The sequence below is a fragment of the Gastrolobium bilobum genome, unplaced genomic scaffold, assembly GCF_033153095.1.
Source record: "Gastrolobium bilobum isolate Gb01-03AN ecotype WA unplaced genomic scaffold, APGP_CSIRO_Gbil_v1 utg2195, whole genome shotgun sequence".
Lineage (NCBI taxonomy): Eukaryota > Viridiplantae > Streptophyta > Magnoliopsida > Fabales > Fabaceae > Gastrolobium > Gastrolobium bilobum.
In genome coordinates this window covers 1,577,068-1,598,571 of record NW_026895782.1, presented here as the reverse complement: position 1 = coordinate 1,598,571, position 21,504 = coordinate 1,577,068, and the positions used below count along the sequence as shown (strand labels likewise).

Sequence of the window (21,504 nt, the reverse complement as noted above, 5' to 3'; positions counted from 1 at the left end):
ATTTTTTATTAAAAAATGTATAATTACTTCAAACAGTTAAACTTTAAAAAAAAAAATTGAATAAATTTGGAAATTAAGCCACATTTAATATATAAAATATAAATATTTAATATTTATTTTATTGTTCTTCTATACTATTGTGTCATTATATTTCATTATGTTATTTAAATAATGTGTCTGTGATAACTAAACATTAATATTTTTAATAACACATGGAAATTTATACTTATAACATTCTTATCTTTATAATATTATTATATAATTAAGATGGAATTAATGTCTATCCTTTTAAAGGAGATATAATTATGTTATTTTAGTCAAAATAATTATATTTTATGATGACAGAAACATAAATTATGATGAGAAAAAGTGAAAGATTTTTTTAATTTAAATAAAAAATAAAAAAATATTAATTTAAATATAAAATAAAAAATATTAATTTTAACTAGAATAATTATTTTTTAAAAGGATAAATATTTTTCTCAATTAATATATTTATATTATTTTTTATACTAAATCTTTATAATCTTGCCTTAAATTTTATATTTTCAGTGTTTTAGTATTTATGATTAATAAGTTTTTTGCATTATATGAAAACTTTTAATTTAAGTAAAATAAAAGAAAAATATATAAAAATATTTAAATAAAAAATACATATATATTTAATTTAAATAGAATACAAAAGTAAAAATATAAAAAAAATACATAACTGATCTGAACAAAAGTAAATTTAGAACTTAAAAAAATAAGAAAATTAACTATTTTCAAAAAATAAAAACTAATTTAATATGTAAAAACAGACTTACGTGATAAAGGCATAAGATAACTAATATTCTTTCACTAATAAAGTTTGGTTTAAATAATTCGCAAACCATACTGTCGAAGTTTTATTTTATTTTTGCTTTGGTTTGTAATACTGCAGAAGATTAACGAAAAGAAATGGAAGTACAATTATTTTTTATGAAAAAAAGAATAAGCATTTTAAATAGTTAATAAACAACTGTTGCTTCATATTTATTTTATATATTTAAATTATTTGAAATTTTGAATTGTTTTGGCTTTTTATTTGAATCTTGGTTATTTTATGATCATTTAATTATTTATTATTAATAGAAAACAGCATAAATTTGCAGGTCATTGCTTCTGCCCACATAAAAAAAACAGCATATATTATTATTAGATTATGCCACAATATGGCCCCTTCAACAGAGACCAAAAGGTCCCCTAACATGAACAGAATATTCGGAGTTTATATATGCGGGTAAAACAGACAAAAGAAATAAATTAAATAAAGATAATCTACGAAACTAAGAGCAAACTAATGCTAGTTAAGTGCTGCTTATATACGATTGATTATCCCCCATCAGCTCCATTTGCTTCTACTATTTGGTGTGATAATGCTTTGTAATTTAAGGTTGGGGATGCAATTCATTGCGTTGAATCTGCTGTGACTGAGTCTGAGGATGCAATTCATTGCCTTGAGACTCTGTCTCTCCATGAGTATGGCGATTTTGAGGTATAAAATGTCTATGCTGCTGGCCGAGTTGCTGATGCTGTAACTGGTTAATAGCAAGTTGTCGAGCCATGCAACTCGTGAGGGATTCCCCACCAAGTTCTGCAACTGCAAGCCTCAATCGCCGTACTTCAGCATCCAAGGTCTCCTTCAGAGCTGCCCAAATAACCACTCAAATTGTTATACATCTTTTGAAATACAAGTTCATCACCCTAGCATACTACGTTACACACTCATAATGCAGAAATAGTAATGAAATGAACTATTCCGTGCATTGCTTTCATCATCCCCTTATTTTTCAAAATGTAAATCAATACTTCCCATGGCACATTTACCCCTGATCTTGGAATTCTACATGTATGTACATGTGCATGCAGCAAAATATTTAGACTGACAGGTCATGTGAAGATATTCATTTTCAGCACAAAACCAAGAGAGTATAGTGCTTTGAAGAAGGGGGAGGAGGAAAATGGAGAAATATACTTACGAGTTCAAGCTGCTAAACCGTAATGCCAATGTCTTCAAAAGATGAAAATATTTACACGACAATAATTATATTGAACATGCCTATACTAATAATTAACAAACAAACAAAAAATGAGAGGAAACATCAAGCCAAACTTCCAAAGTAGTGGGAAACCACTTTAATTCCCCTAAATTATTGATAGAAGTTCAGATAAAAGTAACCCCAAATAAAGAGAGAACATCTAAATTTGTAAATTAGTGGTTAACCAATAACAATTACTACTACAATACTACATTTGATAAAAAAAAAATCTGACAAGGGAGAACTATGGAAACCAGTTATGAAAGACACAGCTGAGAAGGGGTTGAAGGCAATAAAATTTTACTGAGTCTACCCAAAGTAATCCCCCCCCCCCCCCCCCCCCCTTTATGGCTCCCCTTTTCTAAAATTTGAAAAGCATTTTTACCATACATTTTCATATTGACAGGAATCCACTTTGTATGGTAATAATGATAATCAGTTTTAATTTTCCATTAAATATCTCAAAATATAAAACTTAATAGTTTTTATTTTTAACCTTTACCACCAGAGACCCCCAGCCCTTCCTTTTTCTGTTTTCTTGGAACAGATCAAGTGTCCCCATCTGTGCAAAAAAATGCAACTAAAACCAGATTACATTCAAGCAATATTGATATGCAGATTTGAAGGGGCTATCACCATCAAACAAGGACAGTAAGAAAACAAATTATTAGTGCAAAAGGCCCTTGGATTTCAAATTTGCAAGCGTTTGCCAAGATGAATTCAGATGCCTAGGCGAAGCAGGCAGTTTTGAAAGGGACGGAGATGTTCATACATAATGATGAAACAAATAATATGCCTCAAGAAACATGATTAGGTATAAAAATACTCAACAATGCCATAAGTGAATAATGTCATTACTAATTACATATACAATCCATTTACTAAAAAAAAAAAACACCATTGTACATGATCATAAAAACAGGTTATTTCTGGGGAAAATTCACCACCGAAGTGCCTACTTCAAATAAGGACTTTACACGATCGAATAAGTTAGAGCAGGTTTGACCTAACTAATACGTAAAGTAGGAGGAAAGTGTATATACAAACCATCTTTCAAATGAGACTGTTGTTCCATCGCTTGAAGCCTTAATTTGTACTGGTTGTTCTCATTTTTAAGCTCAGTGTTATCCCTCTAGAGACAAATACAATAAGATGAGAAGAAAGAGTAATAATATACATGATTCATAAGAAGAGGGGATATGAACTTCTCACAAAATATATCCACCTGTAATTTGGTAAACTGAGTAGATAATGTGGTTGTCTCTGTCTGAAGGGTTTGCACTTTATGCTCCAATTCAGTAATGTATAGCATCTTCCTCTCCTTTGAACGAGCAGCTGATTGACGATTAGCCAAAATTCTGAACAAGTATACAAGGGATATAATGAATTATTGGAGCTCTAATTTTTTTATTTTATTTTTTCAAAAGTAAGGGACAGAAAGGAGGATGAAGAGAAGAAAAAATATCACCTTTTTGCACGCTTGGGATCAGAGAAGGCAATTTCAGCAAGTTTATCACTTTCCATTATTTTCTTCAGCTCCTCTACATTGAATTCACCATTTCCATAATCCAGGGTGGTTTCAGATGTTTTACCATCTATTGAATTGCTAGGTGAGTGTTGACCAACTTGATTTTTCAAAAGGGGAAGCTTAGGAGATCCATCCTCAATATGAAAGTTTCCTATGGAACTATCCAATGAGAAACTTCTCCGGTGCCGGGCACCTGGTGCAATGTCCCCATCTGAACTCCTCTTGATTCCTTCCCTTCTTTCCTCAAACCAGCTTGAACTTGCCCCCTGACTACCACTTGTTTTCCCATTTGCATGACTCTCAACTTCAGTATCACTGCTTTCTACTGTCTTTGAACCACTAGTTCTGCTATCCAAATCCTTATCTTCCATCCCAGAAAAGTTCAGATTATCAATGTTGTCCAAATTCATGAATTCACTAAACAAATCATCCGCACCTTCCTCTTTCCTCTCATTCATAGCCTCGTCAATACGGTCCTCATCCTTAATTGACCCCTTTAACACTAACTGGATTGGCTTCTCAAAACCAGAGCTTTCTCCTCGGGGAGGAACCAATGGAGGAGGAGAAGATTGCATAAAACCAGAGATTCCCAAAGGGGAATCACTGCTCGAGCGCCTATGTCCTTTACGAGGAGGAAGTCTATGACCACCCTGAAGCACATGACCGCCATTGGAAGGAGCTTGAGAGGAAACCAAACTTTCCTCCACAGACATATCTGTTGTCGAAATCGAGTCATAAAAGGAGGTAGTAGCTGGTGAAGGACTCAATGGGGGCAAGGAATCCAGCGAGAAAATTGATGGTTGAGACAAAGACCTTGAATGGGAAGAACCCGGAGAACGCAATCGCTGAGAAGATGACCCCGAAAATTGGGCATAAGGAGTTGAATGAGGGATATTAACATTTGGGTGGGAGGGTGGTATACCAAGTTTCTGGTTTGGTGGTCTTGGTACTTGAGGACCAAATGCATAACTGGTTCGATGCATACCATTTTGGTCAACACCTTCCATTGACTTACTATGCTCCTATTCACAGCTCACAACTATCAATTAAAACATGAAAAATGAACCAAAGCTCAAAATAACTTCGTCTAATAGGACAAATATCAATCCACAAATTTGTAAACAATCGAATTGACCCTATCAAAGGGTGCATTAAAGACAGTAGCTTGTGTACCTGGTGAGAACTGTGCAAAAACCCTACCTCGGACACACCTGAAACTTAAGAACTTAGTACAAAATTCGGTGGTAGAGGTTGTGTAACAGTAGCAGAACAGTAACATCAAGTGTGCTGTTTTAGTGTTTGTGTTTTGACAATCACGATGATTTGATTGTGTTGCGTTTGTGTGTGTCTTCTCCTTCTTTGTCTTCAGGACCAACAAAACAATCACTTATGTCTATGTCTTAGCACGTTAACTTCGTTGGGACGCGGTTTCTTATTCTTTATATTCTTTATATGTTGCTTTTTTTCTCGGTCCATATGTAAGAAAAGATTCCATCAAATATTTTTTATTTGGTAGGTAATTAATTTCAATCCTATCACATGAATGGAAATAGTAAATAAATTTAAACAGAGATATGAACTCCCGTTCAGGGCAATTTCATTTACGAGTTCTTTACATTTTCGTATTCACTGGTTACGTGTTTATACTAACTACCGTTGACAATTATACTTTACAGTATCTAGGAATTAATTTTGAAAATCTTCAAAATATATGTCAACTATAGCTGTCAAAATGGATGAACTTGTCCCATTTGATCTTAACCCATGTGGGTTACGGTCAACAAATTCACAGGGTCAAGTAAACCTCAATAATCAAGTTCTTACCGAGAGTCATAATAGAATAAACAATTATAGTGGAAAACTAAAAGTAATGATGGAAAAACTACTCTTAATATGATATATATTTGAAAGTAAAATCATTAATTTGCTTTAATTACTACCGTATAAAAAATCTTTTTAGTTATTATTATCCACAAAATTACTTAAGTACATTGTATACAATATGTTTCAATACAAATTTGGATGTATAACATGCTTATGTCAATAGAAAATTTTATTTTTATTGATGCGCAGATGAAGATTTCTGTTAAAACGTACTACGGCTGAAAAATTCATTTTTGTTGTAAAATATTATGGATGAACTTTCACATGGTTCATAACATGTGACTCTTTGTTTTTTCATGACTTCCATGTTTAAAAATGCATCTAAGATATGTCCTTATATAGGACTCTTTGCTAATACTTATTCTTATTTTATTCTTTTTTTTTTATCTACACTTCATTTTCCTTTCTTTCATATTTCACTTTTTCTCATATTCTCCATCAAATTCATAACAATTTTTATTTATATTTATAAATATTTAAATTTATGTAATTTTTAATTTTTTAAATAATAATAAATTTGGTGAAGAAAAAGTTTGGTCCGCAGGCCAGCTCTAACCCAGCCAGCCAAATTATAGAACCTTGAGGGTTAGGGCTAAAAAAAGCCTACAACAAAAAGGCCATAACGGGTTAGAGCCAAATATAATGCTTTGCGGGTTGGCCCGCAAATTTTAACCAATTTTGACACTTCTAATGTCAATGTCTTATTTTGAGTGGGTCTTTTTATTTTGATTCATTAGCCATAATCTCATATTCTAAGAGAAACCCATTCTTTGGCAAGTCCGCTGACGCGTCGCTTCCTCCTTCACTTTCACCTTTGTGTTCACACAACCAAATTTTAAAAACCTTTCCTTCTTTGGTAAAGCAGTGAATAAAATAAATATAAAACAAAATCAATTTTTCAATAGCAAATCAATGGACAAGATTTCTTCGTTTGCATCAATGGTCAAGATTTGTTATAAATGGTTGGTGGCAGACAGAACATTTAATGTACCTCTACTTTCTACAAATTATTGTTAATGTGAATTTCGAAATTTGAGTTTGAATTTTAAATTGAAATTTTAAATTTGATTTTTGAATTCTGAATTGTGGCATGCAACTCAATTAATGTTGAGCTACTTTCTGCATTGGATTGGTTAAAAAATTTAAAAAATACATCTGCTTCTCTGTATTCTATTCGAACGCGGGACGACATTGTTGCTTCTGATTTTTTTCTTTTTTTGCTGCTGCCAAAATGTAATACCCCATATTTTTATTAACTTTAACCTTATGCCTTTTAGTTAATTTGAGGAGCTCAAACTTTTAAGTTTCGAGGACGAAACTTCTTTTAAGGAGGGTAGAATGTAATACCTTATATTTTTATTAATAAAATAATAATAATAATATGATAAACTATAAATTAGTAGTAATAAAAAAAATAACCTACGAATAAGATTACATATACCAAAATTCATATCAATATAATCTATGACTCTCTAGAGATTAGGATTACATCCAAGTTTTATATAAAAGAAATAACCTACGAATAGGATTACATATACCAAAATTCATATCAATATAATCTATGACTCTCTAGGGATTAGGATTACTTGGTCTCCGTTTTTGCTAACTTCTAGAAGAGAAGAGTAATTTGGGACAGAGAACCGGTTGATAATCAAAAAATATAAAGATTGAAAATAATTAAAATAAACTTTTTGGAGTGAGAAGAAAGAGAGTAGTAGAGGAGATTGAATTGGTTTGGTTAGGCTAGGTCTCTATTTATAGTTGAAGTTTTGGGCTTATACATTACTGACTCAATGCTGACTCATCATATCTAAACAATTTATGTTTGTTGACTCATCCTAATCTAATCAAACATTAATGCATAAATCATCAATCAATTAATAATCAATTAATCATAATTTATCATCTTATATATATATATACACACACATATTAATATTATTTTATTATAAATAATCTAGAGTATTACAAAGTATCAAAATTATTTTTCAATAACACTCATATCGCACAAAATAATTTTATTAAAGGTAAAATTAATATTATAGTGTGTTATCTATCACTATAAAAATATATATATATACACATATATTATTACTACTAATTTATAATTTATCATATTATTATATTATTATTATTACTATTTTATTAATAAAAATATAGGGTATTACATTCTACCCTCCTTAAAAGAAGTTTCGTCCTCGAAACTTAAAAGTTTGAGCTCCTCAAATTAACTAAAAGGCATAAGGTTAAAGTTAATAAAAATATGGGGTATTACATTATACCCTCATTAAAAGAAGTTTCGTCCTCAAAACTTAATTAATTTTTGAGCTCCTCAAATTAACTAAAAGGCATAAGGTTAAAGTTAATAAAAATATGGGGTATTACACAAATATCAGCTGTTTGTGCATTGCTTCCTCAACCAAATAGCTTCTTCCTTCTCTCTTTTTTCGTCTTACCAAAAATATGTTTTCAAAATATGATTTTCTAAAGGATGTCAATCCTGCCAAAGAGGATTGGAGGATTAAGGTGAAGGTGGTTCGTGCTTGGAAAGTTCCTAACTTTCAGCGTAGAGATTTTGACGACAATGTTGAAATGGTTTTATTGGATGAACATGTAGTTGTCTGCGTTTTTTAAATCTTCCATCTTTGCATTTTTTAAATCTTCCATCTTTGTTCTGATCATTTTAATTAACGCTATTGATGTGAGTTGGCTACGTTCTTTTGTAGGGTGGCAGGATCAACGCCACTGTCAAAGGTTCTTTGTCGGTGCGGAAGACAATCCATGAAGGAGAGTGCTATTTTATAAAAAAAAATTGGAGTTGGATTCAATTGCGATGTGTTCAGGCCAACCAAGCATCAGTATCGTTTGTCTTTCAATTTGAGGATGGATCTTAAATCAATTGTTGATTCTAATATTTCTGCGAGTGAATTTGATTTTGTTTATTATGACATCATTGAGAAAGAAACATTTGACTCTCCTTATTTAGTGGGTAATATATTTTTCCTAACTGTTTTTCATTTTTTAATTTTTGCATTTTTTTTTACGAACTCTTTGATGCCCTCTTTTTTTTGTCGACGTCATTGGTTTAATCTCAGGAATTGGAGAAGTTTGTGAACGTGTGGTGTCTGGTAAGAAGACGAAAATGGTTGTGTTGGAGCTTGACAACCTGAGGTATTTAAAATTGTAGATTTAAAAAAAATAATTTTGTCAAGCTCTGTTAGCTTATATTTTTCGTGTATTACCGTTGTTCTTGCTGCAACTCATATGAAGGGGTCACAAGCTGGAGTGAACTTTGTGGGAGCATTATGTGGATGAGGTCCAATTTTTTTTGGCAAATAGCGACACTCCTCATAACGTTATGATAGTCCAACTAGGCAGGATAAAATGTTTTAGGGGTATGATTTTTCCAAACAAAACGTTATCAGTATGATGCTTCTGTATTCTGTTTCATTAACGTTATTTTATTTTTGGCTTTTCGGTTTTTATTTGATATACTCAACTCGATAGGTAAGGTTGGGTTAACAAATACAAAATATACAACAAGGATTGTCATGGATTCGAAGATGCCAGAGATCGTTGAGTTCAAAAAATGGTGTGTTTGTTATTCTTGAACTCATTTGACAATTTATTCGGTTAATCATTTATGGTGTTATGAGTTTTTTCTTTATAGTCTTTCGGCTGATGGTGTGGAAATAAGTCTGAGGATGACTCAGTTGTCTATTCAGTCCTCCTATTCTTACGAAAATGATTTTCTAAAGGAGACTGAAAAGAAGTCTATCAGTTATGTGAAGCTTTGTGGTGAGGTAAATATCAAATTTCTGTTTTTTCGCTTTTCTTGAATTATATCAAGTTTGTATGAATGATGTGAACTGTTTGCCTGTGATTGCTATATTTAAGGTTACGACTTGCATCACGTATGTGATTATAAAATCTATTGAGAGCAAATTCAACTGGTGGTACAAGTCTTGCAAAAAAATGTCCATTTTTTCACTTGTGAGGATTTTGAGAAATGGTACTGTAAGAACTGCCAAAAACATTGGGAAGATTATTATCCGAGGTAATATATTGTTCTTGGTTTTTAATTTGTCTTTAATCTGTATGCTTAATATATTTTTCTGATATACAATTTTGCAAAATGATAGATTTAGTGTTCAGGTAAGAGTTGTGGATAACACGGATTCCGCACCATTTCTTCTGTTTGATCGCGACTGTGTGTCTTTGTTAGGGATGAGTGCTGGTGAATTGTGCGAGCTACATTTCAAGAGGGTTTGTATTATCATTGCTATGAAATATTGAAAATGTATATTTTGACGTAGAGTGCACTTTGTTTGCGCTGTAGTTGTTATATATTTTTTCCCTGTTTAATTGATCATCCTTTTTTTTCTTTTTCTGTAGGGTGTGGATTTGGATCAGTTTCCAGAAGAGTTATAATGCTTAACATATCAATATAATGAACATTCAACAATAAAAATAAATAATTAAATAAATATATGTAGTTATGTACAATATTTATCGCATATATGACATTATTCATGTATATGTTACTATGTACATGTACGATAATTATAAATTGCAAAAAAATTTAAATGTGCTTAAATATAAATTATAATATATAAACATAAATATATAATTACAATATGTAACAAAATAAACTGTAGAAAAATAAATTACTAAAATATTAATTGTTGAATTATAAATCAATGAATATATATTTACGTATATAATTATAAATTGTGAAAATATAAATTAGAAAAATATAAATTGCTATAATATAAGTTGCCAAAATATAAATTGCAAAAATACAAATTACTGAAGTAAATAACATAAAATAAATTGGAACGCGGTATCCGGGATTGATTAGGGAAATAAGTAAAAAAAAGCAAAATAAAAAGAAGTTATCATCACCCTCATTATTCACTTTTATTTTTTCTTATTATCAAGCTTCCCCACTCTTAATATCTTTATTTTTCTCTTCCTCTCATTTAGTAGTGTTTTCTCTATAATTTCTTATGACCATTTTCTCTTTGATTTCTCTCAATTTTTAAGCAATGACCAATGGTTCTTCTAGTCTCTTTCCATAGGAAAAACATTATCATGCCAATGAGAAAAATCAATATAGTTATAGTAAAATATTATTTACTTAATAATCATTAAAAAACATTTCTGTGTGGAAAACTTTGTTTGTTAATAATATGTGGTTGGATTATGATTTTTGTAGTTTTGTTTATAATAATTTATGATTGAATTATATATTTTGAAATTTTGTTAATAATAATTTGTAATTGAATTATATATTTTAAAGTGTTATTTGTAATAATTTATGATTGATTTATATATTTTTAGATATTATTTATAATAATTTATGATTGAATTTATAAATTTTGTAATAATTTATGATCGAATTATATATTTTGGAATGTTGTTTATCAATGAATTATTATTATTATGATTTTACAGTATCCACCCATGTGAATTAATAATAATTCATGGAGTTTAATTATTTGTTTGCGGTTAGATTATAAAAAAACAAAAAAATATTTATGTAGTTAACACAAATAAGTTATCTGTATTTACTTCCAAAACAACGTCGTTTTGGATTGAAAGATTAAAAAATTATAATTATAAATACTATAATAACCCTGAAATAAATTAAAATTATAAAAATACCATGGTTTTCCTCCCAAAACGACGTCGTATTGGGCTTATTGCAGATAACTTATTTGCAGTAACTGCACAAAAAGCGGACCCATAAAAGAATTATAGAAATATTTTTTAAATTATAAGTATTATTTGTTTAAAAAACAATTATAACCAATTATTGAATTTATACAAAATTTTCCATCAATGAATAATTAGTTATTACTATTATTATTACTTGACAATTATGAATATATTGATATATTAATCAATAATTGTGATTATGCATTAATTAATAAATTTAATTATCTGGTTTTTAAAGTAAAAGGGTGAGAATATATGTATTTTATAAAAAAAGGAATGGTGAATTTTATTTTGTTTATTTTTGTTACAAAAAAAATGAATCAAGTATATTGCACCACAAGACGCAATTAGATAGTAATATCCATAAGGGGAGCCTCATTCCCTAATTGTGCCATGTGACACAATACGGTTGGCCCATTCTTTTCTTTTCTTTTTTCAAACAAAAAATGTGGAGGGTGATGGATTAACCACCAGAATAATAAATAATTTTTACCAAATCTCAAAATAGTGTTTTTGGATCATAAGAACCTACAATGATAAAAAAAAAACAGCTCAAACTATGGTCGGGGGGATTTGTATTATAGTAATAATGAATCTTATAAATAGTTGAGATCTCAAACTTTGATTTGGGTGCAAAGAATCTTTCATTGAATAGGAAGATTGAGAACTTTGTTTATCTTATACCCTCGAGGATACTAAATATATTGATTGCTCCTGATGTGGTTCTTGTTTTTACTGTTTGGATACGAATTTTTATGATAATATTTTTGCCCAACGAACGTTTTTGTTGCTTAAGAAGGAGACAGCCTCCACAACTGGATGTTGTAGCCAATGATGAAGATCTTCCATTTGGCTGAAATGCAAGTTCTTGCATTTCTATCTGTTGAAAATCTTGAACTACTTTCATGACTCAGAACTTTACTTTTCATTTTTCTTCTACAGATCCCGATACTGAATTTGTTAATGTTGTTTTGATATGCCTTTATAGTTCTGTGGGTGATGAGAAATACTATTTTACAGTTATCCCTGGCTTATATAGCAGGTGCTGACAATCTGTATAATCTGACATGCACTGTTGGCTGCATACGACTTGTACAAGTTAAAGTTGGGATGCTTTAGTTATTTATTTGCTCGTTTTCGTAACATTGGTTGTCTGGTTTTATTGCATTGTTTTGCTTGTAATTTTTAAAATGTTGTCTTTTTTGGGAAAACTACGCTTATTACTCTCCCTTAAGTTTATCATAATAATGATTCGCTTCGAATTACAACCGAAATTACAATTTCCTTTTTTCCTTCCGTGGCTTTCCTTGCATTGCTTAAATGACAATTTTCAACCCTAGGTAACCAAACAAGATTGAAGCTAAAGCACAGGCAAGATAAGCCAAATCCCAGTTTCATATGTTGTCCATATTATATATGCTGGAATAGCTCTAAGTTTTGACAAATTGATTCTTTTGAAGCTCTCCAGTTTCCACAGATGCAGCCACAAGATTCAGGTATACATATACAGTAAAGAGAAAGGATGCGGCATCATAAATCATCGCACACTTTTGTAAAACCAAAATTCATTCCAAAGAATATAATGAACAGTGCCCCGTGCCTTCCGTTTACAATTTTACATGCATGGAAAGAAGTTAACATAAGCTAATGCTTATTAAAGGGTTCGATTTTCAACAACTAGATAATAAAGACAGGAAAATATGGCAACTAAACTATTAAAATATTAAACTAAACTAAACTAAGATTGACCGTTGTCAAATTAAACTAAACTAAACTAAACTATTAAAATATCAAAAGGAGATAAAAGTTAAGTTCGATTTCTAGAGACTAAATTTTAAGCTATAGATTTCTAGAGACTAAATTTTAAGCTTAAAGTACTAATTTTTTTGGAAATAGAATCTGAGACAGCCGAAAGTTATTCTGAAGTTCATTTAACCATCACGCTATACATAGAAATACGTTAATCAAGCCTTAAGATTATTTCAGGTGAACCAAGTCTTTTTGAGAATTGCTTAATCCTGTGATCGAACCTCAATAAGGTCCTCCACATTAGTCTGCCCTTTCTTCCCTACTCCAGATTTTACATCTCCTTTGTAAGAAAAAAGAAAGACGTTAATCATCTTTGGATAATTCGTTACCTCCTGTTGCAACCACCCATAAAAACTTACCTCATAGATAGAGGGTTCCAAGGTAGATGGAAAATAACATACATATCTGATAGATACATTCATACACAATTCTACATATTAACTCATAGATAGGGTTTCAAGAAGACTAAGGACACGAGTCTCTACAGTTATTCGGGCTTAAGGACTCACTACTTATCCATCATGCAACCTTTTTACAAGCCATTGGTGACACCAGACCATTTCAGCAGATTAAATGAGGTACAATTGGCAAGGATGATTATAGTGTCATTTCATCAATCACTAATATAGCCAACATTATGCAGGATTATGCACCCTAATTATAGGTAATAAGGGCATAACCTAATCATTAGCTTTCCCTGAAGACCTTTACAGTTACCTTATTTTCCTAGTTGTTCGGTTTGAGAATCCACAATTGATCACTAAAAGCTGTTTCTATTTATGTATCGCTGCCCCAGAGACAAAAATTTCTCACAATTTACTTTATTGTGATGTACCGATTTGTACCATGTTTGGCCCAATGGTCCTTGAGGTCAACGGGGTTTGACAGATCATGACCTTCGGCTGCAAGCCGACTAAGCAGTTTATTGAAAGCACTCCCACTCATCTTTCGACCACCTACCCGAGCATGCCTCTTGTTGGGCACTGCTGGAAGTGGATACATTGACAGCGTTGTTGTGCAACAGGCAGACTGCCAACCCCCATTCCCCCATTTGTAGCACTGCCTCAGTACACCAGTACAAGAGCATACTGGCGCTGGCATGGTTGACTCATCATATGCCACTTGGTTCAACCCCAAGTCCTGACCTTTCCAATCCGCCTTCGACACCACTAACTGCTTGTTAAGATCATCACCTCCGTTGACCATTTCCTGACCACTCTTCCACTCATGTGCCTCGCCAAACATCATCTTATTCAAGTCTTCATTCTCCCTCTTGACTTTTTTTGCTGCTTTCGAAGTCTTTTTATTAGGTGAAATCGACTTAGCTTCCTTTGGTCGTTTGGCCCGCCGTGATTTCCCAACTTCTGAAGGGATGGGTGCGGATGGAAGGGCATCTGCTGGGTGCCTTTCCCGTGTGCTGTAAGAAGCATCAACCATGTTAGGTAAATGGTGTACCTGTTGCTGAGGATGATGAATATGCTTGACACCACGTGAAATTTGGCATCCTGGAGGACACGATGACATACTACCACTAGTTAACGTGTTTTCTCGATACTGAAGAGCTGCAATCGCATTATCTCGTTCCATAATTGCATTATTTCGCTCTGCAATTGCAGTATCTCGCTGCAGGAATGCCATGTCACGCTCTGCAAGTGCTGTCTTTTTCTCAGAAAGGGCCAGATTTCTTTCTTGAATAGCCGCATCTCTTTCAGCCATAATTGCCATAATTTGCTTCATGGAAGGCTGATGTTGCATCAACCACTACAATGGCAATTTTGAGATAATATTATCAAAGGCAGCATCTTTCTTAACAGGGAGTACATGTTACAATTACCAATTGTTTGTTCATGTAACATTAAATTGTAATGAAATTATCTCTGAGCAGAAAAGTATTTTTTTATATACCTGTCCCTGAGCAGTTTTATATTGATCTGCTTTATGCCTTCCATTTTCACGATGCCCAGCATCATCCATTAGAAACACCAATGGTAGAAAAAGGTAAATATTAACTCAAGGCTTCCCCAACCAATATGGAAATTGGTTAATCAAACTACAGTTTGCTAGAAGTCCTGCATATCAATATAGAAACTCATAGTTTATGTTGGAAAATTGACATAAGTAGGGGACCTCTTTCAACCTCCTCTTTCTTGGGATGCGGATAGGAAGGAATTCCTCTATCAACAACTCCAACAAGAATAGATGCTGCATGGATTAAAATACTTACCATGCTTACAAATAGGGATTATAAACCTAGCCCATGCTTGATCAAAATTATCCCTATACAAGAATATGACTTAATAAGTCTACAATAAAATAATGAATCCAACTTGCAAATATTGAAAACTATAACAGACTCACATATTAAGTCTCAAAGGATATCTGAGATAGAATTAGGATATAACAAATAAGCTATATGTATGTGGGGAAATTTCTGCAAATTGAGGGTTGGGGGCATCTGCTACTCATCATGCACGACTAAATCAATTCCATATAAGCAAAAGAGAGTTGAAAAGTTTGCAGAAACCTTGAGGGAAATAATGGCAAAACCGCATAGGAAGGCAACACACACACACACAGACACACATGGCAGATACGGGACTTGTGTAGTAGAGTTGCCACAGGAACAAAAAACATAAACAATTTAAATTAAGGAAATTATCCCAATATTATATCAAATTTAACAGTCATTAGTCTTATTTTATGACTTCAGCGGAAGCAATAAAGAAACATAAAGGTAGAACAAATGAATAATGAAGTATGAAGAAGAAAGATAAACCATCAAAGCACATTGAAAAGGAATGGCAGAATGCATGGGAAGAAAGGACCCTTAATTGATTCTAATGTTCTGAACACAAAATGCATGGCTAAATATCACAAAATCAAAGATAATAAACAACTATATGACTGAGTTCCTCTTCAGTAATACTTATAGGTACCTAGTACGTGAAGGTTGCATTCCTAATCAATGGCACTCCTAATCAACAGATTACAGGAAGGAAGTTCTGGAATTCTTGATCATCAATTTTTATCCGTGTTTGTGAATATTATACGTTAGCAGTTAGTGGATGATAGTTGGCCGCCTTGTGTTTTTAATCTTGAGATGAGAAGTGTTGAATTGGAAAATCTAAGATCAACAGTTGGAATGGAGAATTTAACGACCTCATAATCTCATATGAATCAAGAAATGACTCAATACAAAAACTACTTCATTAATAATTCAGTGCTACATATAAAATGAATAAAAAGGAAAATGAAAAATGCAGAGTACCACCAAAGGAACTAAGTGGTCATTCTGGAATTTAAATATTTAAACACAATAAAAGTTGAGCATAACTGAAGAAAAATGAAAAAGCAGTCAAATCTATGGTCTTACTTACTCATCCACTAAAGAAGGGATTTTAAAAAGCAACAAAAACCTGTAACATGATCTGATGGATAATTGAATATCAACACCTAAGAGGATAGATAAAGCAATATTCGTGATCACTTGCCTTTTTTTTTTAAAAAAAAGAAAAAGAAAAGAAAAGAAAAGAAATCAATGACAAACTACCCAAACTCCTCACTCTACAGTGGCTTTAATTGCCTAAATAATACCAAACCCCTCACGTATCAAGCCTTAGGTTTTCAACATAGTCCAAATTTTCAACCAATAAGAGATTCTAAAACAGTAATACGTTGCACCCGAACTAAAAGCCAGAATATTAAAAATTAAAGAAGAAGAAGAAGAAGAAAAAACTCGGTAAATCAGGCCGAATAAAATTCTTAGAGAAACAAGTGTTAGCGATTCGCAGACGTTAAAAAGAGAAGAAAATGGAAATCAGAAGATATAATAAATTTGATGGTGCTCGGAGGTCAAAAATAACAAGTCAAAGTAAGTCCAAGACAAGAAAAGCAAGAAATTGAAGCTCGATTGCGTCAGGCACAGACAGAGAGCGATAAATAAGCAATAGACAATTCACAAGAAGAAGGCGAAGACTAGAGAAGAAAACCCTAACCTCCGCAACAAAGAGAATGAATTGTGAGAAATTGTGCTCCACTTAGGGTCCAAGGTTCAACCGGTTTGTGTCTGTGCCTGCACTATGCAACTTCCTCGCTTGCCACTCACATTTTTCATCTCTGGAATGCGCAACACCTGCTTTGACATATCCTTTATTATTTGATAAATTTTACGTGGGTCCAGATAATATGAATTTACACTTTATTTAAATGAACCCAAATAACATTTATTATTAATAATAAATATATTTTAGGTGCGTCGTGTTTGCTAATAAATTTTTTCTTTTTTCCTTACTTGGGTTTCGTTTTTGTATTTTATCATCCCCTTTCTGCCGAAAGGAAAATATAAACGTTTGTGTATTTCATTCTACTTTCTGCTTCCTGCCAATTGGAGCGCACCTCTCATTTGTGGTGCATAATGTTTTTTTCTTCACTTTTTTAGTTATTTTCCCTTTTCAATGTAGATAGATGTTAAGGAGGAGTTAGAAAGCGCACGCTGTGAAATGAGGGCAATGGTTGTAAGGAATTGACTATTTGATTCAAAGTAAAGCACAACTAGTTCGTGGGATGGGTATTTTCTGAGCTGATGATTCGTACATAATGCAAACCTTTACTTATAAGGTTTGGATTATATTGCTGTTGCGATTTAATTTAAAAATTCATTATAGTTTAAATGAGCTTAACTACTGTTGACTCCTCGATTGCTGAATTTGTGATCGTGGATAATATTGTTGAGGGAGATTGTGAGATAAATATAAAATTATTAATATAATATCGCTCAATAACTTAAATTTTTTTTGGTTGAATTGATTCTGGATATGGTATCAAAGTTTTGGTATCACATGTTCAACCCTCACTATATCCATTTAATTAATAAAGTCTTGTAGGGTTTATTAATCCATGTAGATAAATCTATCTATTGTTTATTTTTCAAAACAATAAATTATGTATCTTACCAAAAATAATTTTCATCGTAAGAGAGCTGTTGTACAACAATAACTTATGTAATAAAAATATATTATGTATCTTACCAAAAAAATAAAATAACATAAATCAAGCATAATTCACTTTCTCCAATATGATGGGTTAATAGATCTTTGGTTTAAAATTTTGCTATATGATTTTTAGGTTATGATTGAGGAAAGGCCTAAATAGGTATATGGTAGGTTGGGAATCATTGGATCGATTTTCACCAACCCATTCAAAAACCAATCCACTTCAATTAAATTTTGCAATTTTTTTTTCGGTTTTCAGTTATTTCAATTCGATCATGGTTTAAATTGGTTTGAATCGATTGATGATAACCTCGATTTGAAGTTGCGCTGAGTTAGTGGTCCAGTACACAGTCCGAGAACAACTACTTATAAAGCATTTGAATATTATTTGAATAGACTTATCAAGATAATTTCAAACTCATAAACTATGTTAAGCTTATTCTCATAAATAAAAATTTAAGCTTATGAAAATGAGAATTTGTAAAATTTGAAGATAATTATAATAATTTGTAAACAGAATGAATGTATTTATAATTTGTATGTAAATATTTTAAATGATTAAATAAAAGTAATCATTGAAAAAATAATACTAAAATAAGGAATCCTTATTATTTGTATTAACAGATAATATTATTTTTGGTGAAGATTAATAGATAATATATATTTTTTTTGGTGGACTAATAGATAATATTTACCATTATGTAAATCTTACGCATTGATATGAAAGTTATGGAAAGTAATTCTTTTAACTTAAGTGATTTGTGAAACGGAATTTAAAATTAAATAAAAATAATTTAAGAATAACGTAGTTAAAATTTTGTAACAAGTAAGAAAACAGTTTTTTAATTCAATATTTGACAATATATTCATTTTATTTTAATTTTTCGTTTGCTAACATTGATGCGAAGGTTGCATATTCATTATTAAGTATTTTAAAAGCTGACAATTTAAACTTGGGCTTAACCTAACATTTTAGTGGATGCAGTAGAAGCCGCCGCAAGAAAAGAGGGGTGCGGGGGTAGAAAAGGAAGCTCTCGGCGTTCCTTACAAAAGAAACACAACTCGTCCACGCTGGCAATCCTTAACTTTACGATGCAACCAATCAAAAGCAAGCACACAGATTAGGAATATCCTTTTTTTAAAAAATTAAAATGAAAACAAATAGCATGATAGAATTTTATATAAGGTAAAACACTTCTTATTCCAAAACTACGGTTGAAGCCTTCAAGCCCACGTTCCGCAATTAAACCGACCTAACCTCATCAATTACGCTATAAAACCGCTTCATTCTCTTTCTTCCCTCATCTTGAAACTTCGATCATCCGTTTTAATCTTAGATTCTTTCTTTCGCACCTCCTTCTCTCATTCATTGTTTATCTGAAGATTCGATGGCTCGTACGAAGCAAACTGCTCGCAAGTCCACCGGCGGCAAGGCTCCAAGGAAGCAGCTCGCCACGAAGGTACCTTATTCTTAGGGTTTCTCGCTGTTCGATTCAATCTTCTTGAGAATCAAATTTGTCTGTGCTTTTTTCTTTTGTTTTATTTTTTTTATATCGATTAACATTGTACTTTCCAGGCTGCAAGAAAATCTGCTCCAACAACCGGTGGAGTTAAGAAGCCTCATCGATACCGCCCTGGAACTGTTGCCCTACGGTAAATCTTTTACCGGATTTCAACGCTCTTTTTGTTTCTCAATTTGTTAATAATATTTTTTCCCGGAGTATTAAGTTTTAGCAATTTCTGTGCGTTTCCAGTGAGATCCGAAAGTACCAGAAGAGTACCGAGCTTTTGATCCGCAAGTTGCCATTCCAACGTCTCGTTCGTGAAATAGCTCAAGATTTCAAGGTCTGTTATCTTGATAATCTAATATTAATTGTTTGTTGGTTCGAAATTGCTGTGACTAAGCCTTGAATTTCGGTTGCAGACTGATTTGAGGTTCCAGAGCCATGCGGTTCTTGCTCTTCAGGAGGCTGCGGAGGCGTATTTGGTGGGATTGTTTGAGGATACCAATTTATGCGCTATCCATGCGAAGAGGGTGACCATTATGCCCAAAGACATTCAGCTCGCCAGGCGTATTCGTGGCGAACGTGCTTAGTTTCATTCTCTATTACTTCTTTAGATATCAAATTTTATTTTCCCATTGTATAGGTGCCCTAACAGTGAATGATATCTTCCTTTTTTTGGTTGTTTCTTTCGAATTATGGAGAAATATAATTAGATCTTGTTCCGATTTGCTAAATTTATTTCGAGTATTGGCAACTCTTTTATTCGCGGTGTTTGCAATAATATGTTCCAAAATTTTGAAATCAAGACACGCTGAATTAACATTAAATCTGTGGAATAGGATATTTTGACAATCAAATAACATTACTACTAATGTTATGATAACCGGTTCTCATTTTTTAAATTAAATTTATTAATTAATTAATTATTAATTCGCGTTCATTGACGGAAATTAATAAATTAAGAGTTAAAATGTGATAGTAACGCTGGTAGCACACTATCTTATCCCTAAATCTATATGCATAATTAGCATTAAGTGGGTCTCCGGTGCAGTATTGGTATGCCCAGGAATACCTACATAATCTCCTTTTAAAAGCAGCAGCAGGCATTGACGATCAACCCGGGACAAATTGAGTGAGTTGACTCAAGATGGGTTGGATTTGGATCGGCTACTCGAGGCCAGCAAAAATTCTTTTTGGGCTAAAATGTGCTATAAAAAGACTTCCTTAGTTAAAATAACTTATTTTAAGCTTATTTGGTATTTGTTAATTGTTATATGCGCGTTTATGATCAGCATCTTTGCACGAAAGAATGTGAAAGGCTAATAAAATTATGTAAAATATATCTATTTTATTTAAAATGATATAAAATTGTGTTCTTTAAAACATGGATTAATATTTGTCACAAAATGTTGGGGTTGAGAAAAAAAAAGATTTAAGGTATTTTATTAAAATATTTAATACAAAAGGAAATTTAAATTATTAAAATATTTTATATTTTTTTCCTAAATTTTAAAATGATGTGATTTTGAGTTGCTTTGAAAGAAGGATATAATGAAGTGAATTTTTAAATTTTGGAGTAAATTCATTTTTGTTATATATCAACTTACTGTGTTATGGGTTTGATTTTTCATTTTCTTAGAACGAGTAGGTTAATTTATGTATGGCTTTAATATTTCAAATAGTGAAAGTTGATAAATTATCTATATTCGCTTATAAAAAAACGTTAATTTGGGTTGAAAAATTAAAAAATTATAATGAAAAGGACTATTATAACTTCGAAATAAATTATAATTACAAAAATACTTTGATTTTCGTCTCAAAATGATGTCGATTTAGACTCAATATAGATACATTCACTTATACATTTTTCATCTTTCAACTCTTGTGTGAGAGGGAAAGGGTGTGCTAAAGAGGTTTTAAGAGTGATGATTTAAAAAAAAAAAGAGTGATGATTTCATTGATTCAACTTTGTATTGAGAGAATTTACTCCCATCTTTATCTCATGC

At 31.8% G+C, this 21,504-nt stretch overlaps 3 protein-coding genes across 5 annotated transcripts; 1 reads left to right on the top strand and 2 right to left on the bottom strand.

Annotated features, from left to right (window-relative positions):
• Nucleotides 1–1,152: 1,152 nt before the first annotated feature.
• LOC133295898 (bZIP transcription factor 29-like) lies at nt 1,153–4,973 on the bottom strand. Of its 2 annotated transcripts, none has more exons than XM_061494802.1 (5): nt 4,762–4,973; nt 3,529–4,627; nt 3,286–3,418; nt 3,108–3,192; nt 1,153–1,669 (listed from the first exon to the last, which is right to left on the bottom strand). In XM_061494802.1, exons 2-5 carry the CDS (start codon nt 4,593–4,595, stop codon nt 1,410–1,412), a joined length of 1,545 nt encoding a protein of 514 aa, XP_061350786.1. In that variant the 5' UTR covers nt 4,596–4,627; nt 4,762–4,973; the 3' UTR covers nt 1,153–1,409. The 2 variants fall into 2 exon arrangements, with proteins under 2 accessions (XP_061350786.1, XP_061350787.1); XM_061494803.1 differs by having other exon boundaries at nt 4,789–4,973.
• Nucleotides 4,974–13,345: 8,372 nt separating this feature from the next.
• LOC133295859 (protein BASIC PENTACYSTEINE6-like) lies at nt 13,346–17,122 on the bottom strand. 2 transcript variants are annotated; one of them, XM_061494723.1, is made up of 5 exons: nt 16,998–17,115; nt 15,939–16,126; nt 15,227–15,279; nt 14,908–15,071; nt 13,346–14,763 (listed from the first exon to the last, which is right to left on the bottom strand). In XM_061494723.1, the coding sequence occupies exons 4-5, from the start codon at nt 14,974–14,976 to the stop codon at nt 13,819–13,821; spliced, it is 1,014 nt and encodes a 337-aa protein (XP_061350707.1). In that variant the 5' UTR covers nt 14,977–15,071; nt 15,227–15,279; nt 15,939–16,126; nt 16,998–17,115; the 3' UTR covers nt 13,346–13,818. The 2 variants fall into 2 exon arrangements, with proteins under 2 accessions (XP_061350707.1, XP_061350706.1); XM_061494722.1 differs by lacking the exon at nt 15,939–16,126 and having other exon boundaries at nt 16,998–17,122.
• A 2,082-nt stretch (nt 17,123–19,204) lies between these two features.
• On the top strand, nt 19,205–20,239 carry LOC133295860 (histone H3.3). Its single transcript, XM_061494724.1, has 4 exons — nt 19,205–19,453; nt 19,570–19,646; nt 19,748–19,838; nt 19,918–20,239. Exons 1-4 carry the CDS (start codon nt 19,382–19,384, stop codon nt 20,086–20,088), a joined length of 411 nt encoding a protein of 136 aa, XP_061350708.1. The 5' UTR covers nt 19,205–19,381; the 3' UTR covers nt 20,089–20,239.
• The last annotated feature ends 1,265 nt before the right edge of the window (nt 20,240–21,504 follow it).

Excerpts from the sequence above, each read along its gene's own strand:
- LOC133295898 (XM_061494802.1), bottom strand. The coding sequence starts at position 4,595 with ATGGAAGGTGTTGACCAAAATGGTATGCATCGAACCAGTTATGCATTT. Across the intron at positions 3,193-3,285 it reads CTCAGTTTACCAAATTACAG|AGGGATAACACTGAGCTTAA; the intron begins GTGGATATATTT and ends ATTTGTCTCTAG. Across the intron at positions 1,670-3,107 it reads ACAGTCTCATTTGAAAGATG|CTCTGAAGGAGACCTTGGAT; the intron begins GTTTGTATATAC and ends TTATTTGGGCAG.
- LOC133295860 (XM_061494724.1), top strand. The coding sequence starts at position 19,382 with ATGGCTCGTACGAAGCAAACTGCTCGCAAGTCCACCGGCGGCAAGGCT. Across the intron at positions 19,454-19,569 it reads GGAAGCAGCTCGCCACGAAG|GCTGCAAGAAAATCTGCTCC; the intron begins GTACCTTATTCT and ends TGTACTTTCCAG. Across the intron at positions 19,839-19,917 it reads AAATAGCTCAAGATTTCAAG|ACTGATTTGAGGTTCCAGAG; the intron begins GTCTGTTATCTT and ends TTTCGGTTGCAG.
- LOC133295859 (XM_061494722.1), bottom strand. The coding sequence starts at position 14,976 with ATGGATGATGCTGGGCATCGTGAAAATGGAAGGCATAAAGCAGATCAA. Across the intron at positions 14,764-14,907 it reads ATAAAACTGCTCAGGGACAG|TGGTTGATGCAACATCAGCC; the intron begins GTATATAAAAAA and ends TTGCCATTGTAG.